This window comes from Hyperolius riggenbachi, chromosome 8 (genome assembly GCF_040937935.1).
Source record: "Hyperolius riggenbachi isolate aHypRig1 chromosome 8, aHypRig1.pri, whole genome shotgun sequence".
Lineage (NCBI taxonomy): Eukaryota > Metazoa > Chordata > Amphibia > Anura > Hyperoliidae > Hyperolius > Hyperolius riggenbachi.
The window spans coordinates 129,576,083-129,591,866 of NC_090653.1; the positions used below are offsets into that span (position 1 = coordinate 129,576,083).

General features: G+C 46.0%; 1 protein-coding gene across 1 annotated transcript in view; it reads left to right on the forward strand.

The window, feature by feature from the left end:
• Positions 1–5,165: 5,165 nt before the first annotated feature.
• SLC25A43 (solute carrier family 25 member 43) overlaps positions 5,166–15,784 on the forward strand; it is a 68,361-nt gene continuing 57,742 nt past the window's right edge. Inside the window, exon 1 of the mRNA XM_068251083.1 lies at positions 5,166–5,787. Coding sequence (XP_068107184.1) covers positions 5,516–5,787 — 272 coding nt within the window. The 5' untranslated portion in view covers positions 5,166–5,515. The remainder of the gene's footprint in view (positions 5,788–15,784) is intronic.

Consider the following 15,784-nt stretch of genomic DNA (forward strand, 5'->3'; position numbering starts at 1 on the left):
CTATCTTGTTCACTTATTTTTATAGAAGAAAAAAAAAAGGATGTTTTCATATGGGCTGTAAAACTCTTTCAAAAGGCTTTGAAAACGCTTTGAAAACGCTATGTATTGGCGTTAAGCAAAAGGCTGACTTTCAGCCTTTTCTACCGCAGCCTCTAGTGTGAAAGAGCCCTAAAGGTGGGTACACACATTAGTTGAAAAAAAAAAAAAGGCTTTGGAAAATGAAAGATCACAGACCAATTTTACCACCCCTTCCATGTAGTATGAGAGCCATACTCTACACAGTCTATTCTACTGAGCTGAACTCCTCATCAGATAAAAATCTTTGCAAGATGCTGTACACATGCAAAAGATCCCTATCTGCAAAAGATCAGTTCCTGCAAAAAATCAGGTCCTGCAAAATGCATTCATTTTCTATATCTGCAGATCTCGTACACACCTTGTTTAACGGACAGTCATCTGCAGATCAGATCCACCAGGATGGATCTTCAGATGATGGTCTGATCTGCAGATGAATGTCTGTTAAACAAGGTGTGTATGAGATCTGCAGATATCATAGACTATGGGCTCTATTCATAAAACTTTACCGCAGGTTTTCCACTCAAAACAGCGGACTTTCCCGACCATTTAGCAAAGTGGGCATTCATAAAAGCTGTTCCCGCATGAAAATCTACAATCCCCCAGCAGAGCGAGAAATTTCCGCCTTCTGCAGTGTTTCTCTAGATTTATCTAGAAAAAAGTAACAAAATGGCCATTGATAAAGATTAGAGGAAGCGGTATGTGGACGGGAAATACCGCTTCCTCTGATTTAGCGAGAAGCCTGCGGATTACATACAAGTGAATGGGACAGACCTCCCAGAGAGAGCAGCGCACGGAGGGACTCTGCCGGCTTAAAGGGATACTGTAGGGGGGGTCGGGGGAAAATGAGCTGAACTTACCCGGGGCTTCTAATGGTCCCCCGCAGACATCCTGTGTTGGCGCAGCCACTCCCCAATGCTCCGGCCCCGCCTCCGGTTCACTTCTGGAATTTCTGACTTTAAAGTCAGAAAACCACTGCGCCTGCGCTGCCGTGTCCTCGCTCCCGCTGATGTCACCAGGAGTGTACTGCGCAGACACAGACCATACTGGGCCTGCGCTGTGCGCTCTTGATGACATCAGCAGGATCGAGGACACGGCAACGCAGGCACAGTGGTTTTCTGACTTTAAAGTCAGAAATTCCAGAAGTGAACCGGAGGTGGGGCCGGAGCATCGGTGAGCGGCTGCGCGGGCACAGGATGTCTGCGGGGGACCATTAGAAGCCCCGGGTAAGTTCAGCTCATTTTCCCCCGACCCCCCTACAGTATCCCTTTAAGTGTTTCCGCATGCCTTCCGACAGCTTACTGCCAGCCTTCAGTGGGAGATCTCCGCACTTGCATCGCAGCTGGCTAGATTTTTATGAATGACCACCCAGAAGTCTAAAATACCGCTGCGGTATTTTCCCTCCAGGAGTTTTTTCGCCACAATTTTTTTATGAATAGAGCCCTATGAATGCAATTTGCAGAAACTGAATTTTTGCAGGAACAGATCTTTTGCAGATAAGGATCTTTTGCATGTGTACAGCATCTTTGTGTGCAGCATCTTGTAAACATTTTTTTTCTGATGGGGAGTTCAGTTCAATAGTATAGACTGTGTAGAGTATGCTCTCATACTACATGGAAGGGGGTAAAATTGGTCTGTGATCTTTTATTTTCCAAAGACTTTTATCTGATGTGTGTGCCTAGCTTTAGACCAGAGCTCCCCAACCCTGTGGTCAAGGCCCACCAACACTACATGTTTTGCAGAAAGCCACAACATGTGAGGTAATTAGTGTCTCAGCAGAGCTGATTAACTACCTGTGTGGATTTTAGCAAAACATGTACTGTTGGTGGGTCTTGAGGACAGTGGGGAACACTGCTTAGACATACTGTACTCTACATACACACTTGAGATAAAAGTCTTTGGAAAAGGCAAGATCACAGACCAATTTTACCCCCTTCCATGTAGTATGAGAGCCTTGTCTGTTAAACAAGGTGTGTATGAGATCTGCAGATAGACTATGAATGCATTTTGCAGGAACGGATCTTTTGCAAGAACAGATCTTTTGCAGATACTGGTCTATTCAATGTGTACAGCATCTTTGTGTGCAGCATCTTGCAAAGATTTTATCTGATGGGGAGTTCAGCTCCATAGAATAGACTGTGTGGAGTATGCTCTCATACTATACGGAAGGGGTAAAATTGGTATGTGATCTTGCCTTTTCCGGAGACTTTTATCTCAAGTGTGTATGTAGCATTAGGGCCCATTCACACTAGTTTGCCGGCGATTTCGGCAAAATGCTCAAACGCTAGCGCTTTTGAAAGTGCTAGTGTAATAAAATCCTATGGGCCTGATCTTACTTGGGTGATTTGCGCTAATCGCCCAAAATCGTGCAACGCAAACGCATCAACTGCACCATTTTCAGGCCATTTCCCAGCTATTGCATTTCAGTGCTATAGAAGCGCTAAACACAATCGCGGAAAAATCGCCGCAGTGTTCAGTGATTTTTCCGCTGAAAAATCACACAAAGTGTGAATGGGCCCTAAAGCCAAGTTTTTTTATGGTAATGGTGGGGGGGAGCCATTAAATTATCAGCACGTTTTAGGGGCACAGAAGGAAACTACAAGCTATAAACAAATGATCTACTACAGACGTCACTGTCTTTTTATTACATAGTAATTATTAGGGATGGCCCTGCCTAGGAGAAGTCACGGAGAAGCATGTGATCAGTCTGATCAACTGATAGATTTGTAAAGGTGGCCAAACATCATGCGACTTAGCAACCTATTGACCATCCAATTTGATTATTATGAAATTGGATGAAAATCTGTGCCACCAAGTGCATGCTTGACCAACAAAGCGACCAATTTCAGGACAGACTCGACAAAACCATCTGCCGCCTTGCCGCTGTGTAATGTGCCCCGTGTAAAGTATACATTACCTGTCCGTGGCCTCCGCTTGTCTCCTGCAGGCTTCCGGATTCCTCTTCCGCATACCCCCATGGAAGATGTTTACAGAGATCGGCCCTGATTCACTAACTAGCGGTACAATTGCTGTGCACATACAGTGCACAAAAATGTTATTGCTACTAAGGCAGGGGAAGCACCACCATTAACCCATTAGTGCTACACGTTATCCCAGTAATGTGTGTGGTGCCATTATGTTAATGAGCGGTCCTACCCCGGCTTTAGTACCGATACTGGCTTCTTGTGCACTGCAATCTTACCGCTGGTTGCTGAAGCAGAGCGATCATCACTATGGAGCCTATTTATAAAGAAATGACGTGAAAGTGATGTTCAAACAAACTTGACGAGTAAAAAAAATAAAAAAGTCAAAACCAAATACTAATCTAAGTGGGCTACAGGCATTTCCCAGATTGTCCTTGACCCCACCAATGCTGCCTGAAAACCTCTTCTCATTTATAGCTTGCTTCTATTCATGTACTACCATGATTATACTGTGCCTGTAGGACTACGGTCTCCACCTGCACAGTAGCAGAATGTATTCATACACACAGCACAGTTACGCTTGTATAAAATGGCTAGGTGCCACAAAGATATATTCTTTTTTGCCTTTAACAATTTTATTGAGGCAATAAGGAAATATTCCAGAACAGTGGAACACAACTTGAAAATTACATCAAAGCATTGTACAAAGACATATTCAATAAGACTATGTCAAATATGCTTAGCGGGTCCCTGCATTGGAATTGTTGCCCATCTGGGATTTGGAAACGATCGCTCAGGTGACAATTCAGGCAACGATTCTGTAGACACATCCTTAGCCTTGGGGCTAGCGATGCCTTATGTTGCTATGGAGGGGGGTGAAGTGACAACAATCAGCTTCAATTGGTAGGTGGAGGTTTACAGTAGCATGCTGCAGTCAATCATGCTTGGGCATGAAGGGGGTCGTTAAAAGAAGCATCAAGCAAATCGTGCCTCCCCATGATATATACTTACCCCAGGGCTTCCTCCAGCGGTCATGTCCCACGCTGACCGCTCCGCTCGCAGCTGCCAGCCCGGGGTCCCCGCCGTGCAGGGACCGACCTCCTCTACTACACCTGCATGAGCCCTGCTGTCAATCAAGTCCACGTTGTCTGCAGCATACTGTGCAGGCAGTTTTGCACCTGAGCAGCACCCCGCGTATGTGGGCTTGATTGACAGCGGCGCTTCACACACACAGTAAGGACAACCTCAAGGTTAAATATTCAATATGACAGATCCTTAATGCCTAAGGCATGGAACCCACTAGAATGCACAAATCACATTCGCTAGTGATTTGTGGTAGCATTTTGCAAGTGATTTTGTGAGAAATTTCCCTGCTCCTATACAATTCATTAGAATGGAAACGCTCCTGCAATTTCCTTAATCACAATCGCTCTAGTGGAATCTGTCCCATCCATTTACATTGTCAGAGCATTTATGGTAGTGATGGGAATTCCGGCTCTTCTCAGAGAATCGGCTCTTCTGAATTGGCTCCCATTAAAGAGCTCTTCATTAAATATCACTGGACACCACTCAGAATCGGAGTAAAAGCCCCGCCCCCGTCTCCATGACAACTCCAGACTGCTTCTCTGACTGGAGCAATTCCTCCTGCTACTGCTCTGCCCCATACACTCCTACAAGCTGCAAGTACAGGACTACATCTCCCAGCATGCCTCAGTGCCCTTTATTACATAGCAAAGCAGAGCTGTGTAGGGCAGCTGAGGCATCGGCTCTTTTAAAACTGAGAGCCAGCTCTTGTCGCGAACGACCCATCACTAATTTATGGAAATCGCTAGCAATTGAAAGCGCTCCCTACATGCTCAGAAGAATGCTCTAGGTTCCAGGCCTGAGCAAGTTTCATCAGCTGTACAGTCTCCCACTGACGACCAATGCATGATTCAAAAAAAAGCATCCACTTTAGAACACGTCCCTTTTACAATATACCTAATAATGTTCTTTTCTTTCTGTGTATGAAAATTCCATCTCCCACATGCCTGTGGTCTGCATTAATGGACACTGGAGGCGCCACTACCGGTTTGTGTTTTTACACATCTGTCCACAAGGAAGATATTAGCTGTGATTACGCCCCCTCTGCTTCCCTGCTGCACTGTCTGTCATCATGTGACTGTTCGTCACTCCCAACATGATACATAACTACCATCAAAGACTAACCTTCCGTCATTAAAACCATAGAGACGTATAAGTAATCTGCACTAAGAGTGACAAACCCGCAATGACGTAGCCACTTGCCACCCCGATCCCGTCCCTGACTGTTATACAACAAGGTGGGCGGGGTCTGCCAATGTGCGCTCCAATGATGAGGAAGACAACGCCGAACCTCCGGCTACCAATCAGAAACTTGCATTAGACCTTGACCTGACAAGGGATGGACTAAAAGTGGAACAGAATGTTTGGCTGCTGCTCGGCTAGACTGTGTGTGTGTATATGCAGCCGCCACATGTATAGTGCATGCACTGTGTATGGCCACTTTGAGGAGGGACTCCAGGCTGACCTCCTGGCAGAGCTCCCTGTGCGGCGCTTTAGCCGGGCTGCTGAGCCGCACTGCCACTGCTCCCCTGGACGTGGTGAAGATATTAACCCAAGTGGGCACTTTCCATTCTAAGCAAGGCTTCCTGAACACCTTCCGGCTGCTGTACAATGCGGAGGGGCTCCGGGCTTTCTGGAAGGGTAACCTGACCGCTTGTGTGCGCTTGTTCCCCTACAGTGCGCTCCAGCTGTCAGCCTATCACAGGTGAGTCCTGCTTTATTGCTGGACGTGGGGTCCTTGAATCGCTGTCACTACACAGGCTGGTATTGCATTTCTTAGTGAGCAGCAGCTGCATCGTGAAACCTTCACACTTGAGCGAACATCCCAAATTCTTAAAGCCACTTCCTAAAAGAATATTTTTTGGGTAGTTTGAAAAGCAATTTTATTATTACTAGTGACCTAAGCCTGTTTTAAAAATGGGCTCTAGGTCTGTCGCCGCTTGCACCCAACCGCCATGCACACCTGACTGTGGCACGCACGCACATATATACGCACGCATGGCTGGCCCCTAACTCCTGTCCCAATGGCTGTGTCAGTGCAGGACATGTGCAAAAGCACTGACACTTGTACTTTATTAGGTAGGATTATTAATTATTAGACAGATTTGAAAAAAATCTCTTTCTCCTTTTTCCTGAAGGGCCCATTCACACTACGCCAACGCCAACAAGTGGACTTTCGTGGTCCTCTGCTGATGACAGGGGAAGCCTCTTTAGGGCCAAGAGTCTTCCCCCTCCCAAGGAAAGTACCCCCCAGGTTCACTTTAAGGGCTCTTTCACATCAGAGCTTGCGTTGGAGAACGCTCAAAGCATACGTTTTGTTGTATGCGTTTTAATGCGTTTTCATATGCGTTGCACTGCAGTGAGTGTGCGTTTTTAATCCGTTTTCAATGCGTTATAGCACATAGGAAAACGCAGGTAATTTTTTTTTCTTTAAAGGTAGCCATACACTGGTCGATTTGCCATTAGATCGACCAGCTGACAGATCCCTATCTGATTGAATCTGATCAGAGAGGGATCGTATGGCTGCCTTTACTGCAAACAGATTGTGAATCGATTTCAGCCTGAAACCCATCACAATCTGTTGAGCTGCTCCTGCCGCCTGTGCCCCCTCCCCTATACATTACCTGACGCTGGCTCCCGGGCGTCTTCTCCGCGCTGCACCGCACCGCTCTGTTCTTGCTCCATCCCGGCGCTTCCTGTGTCACTCCGTGACCAGGAAGTTCAAATAGAGCGCCCTCTATTTGAACTTCCTGGTCACTGCAGTGACACAGGAAGCGCCGGGATGGAGCCGGAACAGAGCGGTGCAGCGCTGAGAAGACGCCCGGGAGCCAGCGTCAGGTAATGTATACCTGATCGGCCGCCGCTAGCGACGCGCACCCTACCCGCGGGCGATCGAGGGTAATTTCCCGCATGGCGCGATCGACGGACCGATCCGATTTCAGGAGGAAATCTGATCGGCGGGTGCGTTTAGCGCGAACGATTGGCAGCAGATTCGATCCCAGGATCGAATCTGCTGTCGAAACGGCCGCGAATCGGGCCAGTGTATGGCCACCTTTAGTTTTCGACTTTCTACATTGTTCCTCTGTTGCATTCTGGGACTGATTGCCTGCGTTAACGGATTAAAAATGCGCATAGTGTGCGTTTTACATTGACTAACATTGTACCGCATTAAGCTAGCGTCGGCCAAAAAACTGCGCCTGGGTGCAGTGTAACGCAACGCACAAAAAGGCTGCGTTATATGTGAAAGCTAAAATGAAAGTCTATGGACTTTCATTTCACCTTGGGTAACGCAAACTTTACCCGTTGCGTTGAAACGCAGAAAATCTGCCCTAATGTGAAAGAGCCCTAAGTCTTGACTGGGTTAATCTTCTGGCAGTCCAGGTTTATCCAAACCTACAATTCAGAAGCAAATTTTTCTATGCCTTACCTTATTCATTGTCCAACTTTCACAACTATGTTACCACTGGGAAGACCATAGTTTTAACTACCATGGGCTCTATTCATAAAACTTTACCGCACGTTTTCCGCTCAAAACAGCAAACTTTCCCGACCATTTAGCAAAGTGGGCATTCATAAAAGCTGTTCCCGCATGAAAATCTACAATCCCCCAGCAGAGCGAGAAATTTCCGCCTTCTGCAGTGTTTTTTTTTCTAGATTTATCTAGAAAAAAGTAACAAAATGGCCATTGATAAAGATTAGAGGAAGCGGTATGTGGACGGGAAATACCGCTTCCTCGAAGCCTGCGGATTACATACAAGTGAATGGGACAGACCTCCCAGAGAGAGCAGTGCACCGAGCGACTCTGCCGGCGTAAGTGTTTCCGCATGCCTTCCGACAGCTTACCGCCAGCCTTCAGCGGGAGATCTCCGCACTTGCATTGCAGCTGCCAACATCTTTATGAATGACCACCCAGAAGTCTAAAATACCGCTGCGGTATTTTCCCTCCAGGAGTTTTTTCGCCACAATTTTTTTATGAATAGAGCCCTATGTTTCCCCAAAAATATGACACTGTCTTCTATTAATTTTTTCATAAAAAATATGTGCTAGGGCTTATCTTTTAGGAGGTCTTATATTTTTTGGGGGGTAGCCAGATCCCTTTACTATAGAGCTAGATTCCCCCCCCCCCCCCCCCACGTGTATATATAGCCAGATCCCCTCCCCCAAGTATATAGCTAGATCCCCTAGTACAGTGATCTGCAAACTTGGCTCGCCAGCTGTTAAGGTACTACAAGTCCCACAATGCATTTTGGCGGGAGTCTTACAGCCACAGTCATGATTCATAAAGGCAAATGCATTGTGGGACTTGTAGTTCCTTAAAGGGAAGGTTCAAGCAAAAAAAAAAAAATGAGTTTTACTTACCTGGGGCTTCTACCAGCCCCATGTAGCCATCCTGTGCCCTTGTAGTCACTCACTGCTGCTCCAGTCCCCCGCTGGCAGCTTTCTGACCTCGGAGGTCAGGGCCACATTGCATACATTTTTACGCATTCCAGCTAGTGCAGGAACAAAAATTTACGCGTTGCACCACTAACGCGTAAAAATGTATGCATTAATGTTCCTGCACTAGCGGGAATGTGTAAAAATGTACGCAATTCGGCCCTGACCTCCGAGGTCAGAAAGCTCCTAGCGGGGGACTGGAGCAGCAGTGAGTGACTACGAGGGCACAGGATGGCTGCATGGGGCTGGTAGAAGCCCCAGGTAAGTGAAACTCATTATTTTTTTTTTTTGCTTGGACCTTCCCTTTAATAGCTGGAGAGCCAACTTTGCAGATCCCTGCCCTAGTATATAGCCAGTGTAATTAGCAGATAACCCCTCTCCCGCTGCTTCTGCTCCTGCTGATTTACCTCTCCTGCTCCTGGCCCCCTCCTCCAGAAAGTCTGATCACTCTGGGGCTAACGCTGTGCATAATTCAGCTCTTAGATCAGTGGTGAAGGCGCTAAAGTTGTACAGTAACTGTACCGCCCTATACAGGAAGTACACAGAGATCACTTCCTGTATATGGACTCCATTACTGTTCAAGTTTAGCTGCCTTCACCGCTGAGCTAAGACCTGAATTATGAACAGCATTTGCTGCAGCCCCCGGGGTTCCGACTTTCTGAAGGATGGGGGCAGAAGTAGGGGAGGTAAATTGGCCGCAGCAGTGGGGAGTGGAAGAGCGGGCAGTGCAGGCATTAACCCAACTTTTGTCGCTCTGTGTGCAGCTAGGTGTGATTTTCAGGGGGTGGTTTATATTTCAAGCATACTTGAAATATATAAGATGGGTCTTCTTTGCTGGGGAGGTCTAATTTTAGGGGAAGACGATATCCTGATCTTTGTTGGTAAAGTGACATCTCTACCCTTTACTATCTTGTCCACATTTGCCATAGCTTTCATCCAAAGTAACCAGCATCTCTCAACCTCCTGGCGGTATGATTACGTTCAGATTTTATTATCTAAAAGCAGGGCAATTTTTTCACAAGCTTTAAAGAGAACCTGTAACAAAAAAAAGGTTCCCCTGGGGGTTACTCCCCATTGGTAGGGGGAAGCCTCAGGGTCCCAATGAGGCTTCCCCCTCCTCTGTAGCTGCAGGCAGTCCAACACTGGCTCCCCTGGAGTGTCCTGGAATCCTCACTCGACAAGGCTGATAAGTGCTGATTTATTTACCTTTCCTGGCTCCAGCGGGGGTGCTGTTGCGGCTCTCCGATGGAGATAGGCGAAAATAGCCGATCTCCGTCGGGTCCGCTCTACTGCACAGGAGACTTGCGCCTGCGCAGTACAGCGGCCCGACAGCGGTCGGCTATTTCCGCCTATCTCCGAGCAGAGAGCCGATACTGCGCTGGAGAAGGTAAATATTTACATCCCTGCTGTTTGGGGAGCTTTATCTCCGCTGCCGTGGGACCGAGGAGGACGGGAGAACCTTAAAGGGAACCAGAGATGAACGATTCACACAAAATAAACTTATTGGTCTATAGCTTGTAAAGAATAAATGCTCTACCTGATAATTTCGCCACTCTGGTGTGCCTTTTTGAGTGTTTTTTTTTTATCCATTATTGCTCCAGGAAATATCCAATATGGCCGCCAGGTTATAAGCTGTTCTGGATGTGCTGTCTAGCCTCTATGAGACTATAGACAAGCAGGGCTGCAGCAGGCTTTCATCTTGTGTGCTTTCAACTTTATTATTCTGGCATGCTGTGTGGCTGCCTGTAGGAAGTGTCTCTCATAGAAATGAAACTGCATACAGTAGATAATGACTGGCTGCATAGTGCAGACAGATACACTTGTCTGTTTCAGAGTTTCTCTCTCAGCAGCAGCAGCCCCTCCAATGTCAACAGCTCTGAGTATGAAATCTGAGCCAGGAGGGGGCAGGCTTGGGCTTGAAAAGACTCCACAGAAGAGTGACTCGGCTATAATGATTCCAGGTCAAACCTAGACTGAATCAGTCGGTGGATTGTTATCACAGCTGATAACAGATTAGACTGAGAAGAATAAAACTAAAAGCATGATAGGTGTTTACTGTCATGTTCCCACTGATAAATGTAATAAAATACATGAGGGTGCTTCGTCTCTGGTTCTCTTTAAGGATCAGGAGGCTTCCCCACCTGAGGTGAGTACCCCCCCCCCCCGTCCCCCCCCCCCCCAGGGGAGGTTTTTTTTTCGTTACAGGTTTTCTTTAAGACCCTAAAAATCATACCGCTAGATAGATCTGCAGCAGCCCTGCACAGTACACTCCTCCCATGGAAACATTATAATGGCCTCAATTCACCAGAGAGGAGTTAGTAAGAGATAAAAGGTTGGTATTTTATCTCATGCGGTATTTTAACACTTTGTTTGCTATGCACCACTGTGAGAGGATAGAGAGAGGAGTGTTCGGTAGCAGGCGACAATGGAGCGATATGGATGCGAAGTCAGTTATAGCTGAGAGGACAACTGATGTGCCAAGTAATGTCTGTTTCCCTATGGCTCAAGTGGGCAATGTTACAGTTTAACAGTGTGCAGACCAGAAAGCTGTTATGGGGTAATGGCCATTATCAAAATGGAGGACGGAGAATTCCCTTGATCACAGTGGACAAACAGGACGCAGGAAAGGAGAAGGAGATTAAGGAGTAGACTACACAGGAGGTAAGTATGACTTGTGTATATTTGTTTTGACTTTTAATTTTTAGTTCAGGTTTTCTTTAATATTGCTTAAAGTACTTAGGAGGTCAAAAATTCATTCATTCAAGATGGCCGCCACAAAGATCCACGGCTCCGCCCTCGCCCAGCCACGTACTCGCTGTCAGCGTCCTCCTAGTGTGACAGCGGGCGCGCTCACAGCGAGGGCGGAGAGCTGCGCAGCCGCACTCTCCGCCATGCGTACTGCGCAGCCGCGGATCTTTGCGGCGGCCACCTTGAATGTGGCATAGGAGACGACCCGTGTTGTGGGATCAGGTCGCAGCCTGGGGGTAATAAAAAGGATACTTTTGAGGCGGATTACAACGGAGGGTGCGGTGGAACTCCCCTATGGAATCAAATATTAAACGGGTAAAGATCAAAATTTCGATTTTTTTTTTTTTTTTTTTTTTTTTTTTTTTTTTTTTTTTTTTTTTTTTTTTACCTCGTAAGTCCTTTAATATGCTAAATAGTGTAAATGGGCTGCTCTCTGGTTCCTGAAATATGTACAGTATAAGCTGTTACGGTGTTCTGCTAGTAAACTAGCTGCAGAGTGAGCTACAGCAGCTGTGAGAAAAACAAGGTATCTCCAGGTACATTCAGGGGATAAATAGATGAAAAAGTAACAAATGGACACACACCCTTTTTTCCCTGGTAAATTGTGATTTTGAGAAAAAACGACTATCGCCTATTTATCGCATGGATTTCTCTCTGTCCATATGTCACCCTATACTTCTGGAGAATTGCTATTTGGAGATATCACAGGAGGTAAATTGCCTCCAATTAGTTAAATAGGTCGGTAACCACTGGTGAATTGAGGCCATTGTGTTTCATAGAGCCATATTACTATGTCCCTACAGTACATCACTATCTAATGTCCCTTTTATACACCTGCACACAGTAGGGCCAGATGGATCAGATTCCTGTTTGCCCTGTAGACTTTTGTGTATGTGAGTGCAGATGGGAATTCCTTGGCAAGCACATGAAGAATACAGTATATAAACAGTGTGCAGTGGTGGGACTTCTACTCAGAGCTGAAGCAAAAATGTTAAGTGTCATGGGTCCTATCTGTCACCATGAACTGATAGAAGCTTTCTGTCTCATTGCTCTGGGTTACTGCTCACTGCTGCTGTTTTCACTGGGTTGTGAAATAAACTTGGATGACATGCTCAGTGGGTTATTGTAGGTTAAATATCTTTGGTGGTAAGGGAGGGTTGAACACTTACAACACCTTTCTGTCTACCAATAGTGATCTGAGCTGTGTCATATGAAGCAGTCTCATGTGCACTGAACATGACACCCAGCATAAGTTGTGCTATAATTGACAGTGCCTCTTGTCAGCCTCTCCATATGTGGAAGTGGCCTTTTTTTCCTTTTTTTTTTTTTTTTTTTCTAGCTTTTAAACAAACGTAAAAACTTTGCTCATGGCTCCTGGGTATGTTTACATTGTGATTGCTGGGATTCTCATTTTTCATTTTATATAGTATAGTATTTACACTATAAAAAAAAAAATAGATGTGCATAAGTTTACCTCTCGCTGATTTTGTATGTGTTCCATTCTTAAAGGATACCTGAAGTGACATATATACAATACAATAACATTTCTATAGCGCTTTTCTCCCATAGGACTCAAAGCTCTTCATGTTGAGATAGACATGGGTATGTACAATTCCTACCACACAAATAACTTGGCTGTGTTCCTTTTTTTTTCCTTTCTCTGCCTGAAAGAGTTAAATATCAGGTATGTAAGTGACTGACTCAGTCCTGACAGGAAGCGACTACAGTGTGACCCTTAGTGATAAGAAATTCCAACTATAAAAAAAATTTCCTAGCAGAAAATGGCTTCTGAGAGCAAGAAAGCGGAAAATTGTATACTTGCCTGACGGTAATTTTCCTTTCCTGATGCATCCATGGCAGCACATTGGGTAGTGGTTCTGCCCCCACTACCTCATAGGACCAGTAAATATTTAAATGAGTTCGAGAGGAGGTGCTCGCTGTCTTTGTAACTATTACCTCACCGAAATTGGGTGGGATCCATGTGCTGCCATGGATGCATCAGGAAAGGAAAATTACCGTCAGGTGAGTATACAATTTTCCGCTTTCCTTATGCCTCCATGGCAGCACATTGTGATCTAACTAGTACAGAATAAAGGGCGGGAGACAAATATGCTTGCTGAAAATATAAACAGAAAATTTATTCACAAAGTAGATATAGAGGAGGAGATTACAGCTCTCCCAAAATCCACACATGTTGAAGCAGATACATCAACTTTGTAATGAGAGATAAAGGTATTTATCGTGGACCAATTTGCTGCTTGACAAATCTTTAAGACCGACACGTTCGAATAGGCTGCCCAGGAGGATGAGACACTCCTGGTCGAGTGCGCCTTGATGTCCTCTGGTGGTTGCAAGTTGATAGCCCTGTATGCAGCTTGTATGACTTTCACCAACCAGGAACCTGAATTGACGTCTTCCTGAAAAACCGGAAGTGACAGTTCTTGATTTATATGGAACGACTTTGCCACTTTTTGGCAGAAAATGATTGACTGGTTTCAGCTGAACCCGATCATGGTAAAAAAACCAGGTAAGGTTCTCTGCGGCCCAAAGCACCAAGTTCGGAGACTCTGCGTGCTGAGGTGATTGCTACTAGGAAGCAGGCCTTCAATGTCGGGTTCCAGAGCGAACAAGACTGCAGTGGTTCAAAAGGTTCACCTGTTAGGTAATTCAATACAGTAGGAAGATCCCATTTCGGATAAACTGCTTTCCTTGGAGGTTTAATTTTGATGACCGCCAACATAAATTGCTTGATCAGCGGATGGAATGCCCACCGATAGTCAGTCAGCGCTGAGATTGCCGATATTTGAACCTTGATAGCGTTGTAGCTGAGTCCCTTTTCCACTCCTGACTGGAGGAAAGCCAGAATCTGTTGCGGCTGTGGATGTAATGGATCAAAGGTTGATGTGATTGCGAAACTTGTAAATTTGTCCCATATATTGTGGTAGGCCCTGTTGGTTGATGGTCTTCTAGCCTGTAGTAAAGTGTTAATCACCTGAGGATTGCAACCTAGGTTTTCAAGCTTCCTCCGCTCAACCGCCACACCATCCAGTTCAACCGGCTTGGTTCGGGGTGGAGAATTGGGCCTTGGGATAGTAAGTTTCTCTTTACTGGAATGGCAATTGGGTTCTGTGATGACAACTGCAGTAAGAGTGGGTACCACGGACGGCGGGGCCAATTCGGAATTATTGCCACCAGTGTGACCTCCTCCAGTTGAAGCCTTTTGAGCAGCTTGTATATCATGGGAACAGGAGGGAAGACATACCCCACTTGAAAGTTCCATGGAACCGTTAATGCATCCACTGCTTCTGCATCTGGAAAAGGGCATCTCGCATAGAATCTCTTGCATTTCGCATTCCTGCTGGACGCCATCAGGTCCAATTCCGGTGTCTCCCAAAGTGCAGATATCCAGTTGTATGTTCTCTGATCCAAAGCCCATTCGTTGTTTTCTATGGATCTCCTGCTGAGGTAGTCTGCTTCGATATTCCGTACCCCTGGAATGTGCACTGCCGTTAACGATAGTAGATTCTTCTCTGCCAGCTGGAAGATTTGATCTGTAATCTCCATCAGAGCTGAGCTGTGTGTACCCCTCCGTCTTTTCATATGGGCTACTGCTGTTGTGTTGTCTATCCTTACTAGGCGGATTTTCTGGAAAATCTGGCTGAGAAAAACTTGTAGCGCACACAGCACTGCCCTCAGTTCTCGCAGGTTTGAGCTTTGTGATGCTATTACCTTGCTCCACTTTCCTTGCGTGATGCGGTCCTCGCAGGTCGCTCCCCAAACTCTCTTGCTGGCGTCTGTGGTGATAACTACAGGAAGGTCTGGGGATATCTGAAGATGACGATGCAGATTCGAGTCCGCCATCCACCAATATAGGCTGTTCCTCATGCCTCCTGATATTAGAATCTCTTGTTCCAGGTTTACTTTGTCCCATTGATGCAGAAACCCCCACTGGAAATTCCTGATATACCAGTGGGCCCATGGCAGCATAGGAATGGCCGCTGAAAGGCAGCCTAGTAACCTGAGGTAATTCCTTGCTGTGTTGGTCTGTAGCTGTTTCATAGCTTGGACTCTGTCCTGAATTACTGGAATTTTCTCCTCTGGAATGGACAGAGTTCTTGCATGTTTGGAAATGTGCACCCAGAAAGACCAGATCCTGGGTCGGGTGGAGATGGCTTTTCTCCCTGTTTGTTATCCACCCAAATCTCTCGAGAGTTTGCAGTAATAAGTGTCTGTGTTGTAGAATCAGATCTCGGTCGTCTGCCAGTAGAAGGATGTCGTCCAAGTAATGGTAGACACGCAATCCTTGGACCCTTAACTTTGCAATTAGAGATACCAAAACTTTGATAAATGTCCTTGGGGCAGTGGAAATTCCAAAGGGCAGACACAGGAACTGGAAGTGTTTGTCGCCTACCGCAAACCTTAGATATTTCTGTAAATCCGACTTTATCGGAATATGCAGGTAGGCGTCCTGTAGGTCTATTGATAGTAACCAGTCTCTCGCCGTAACCGCTTGAACTATC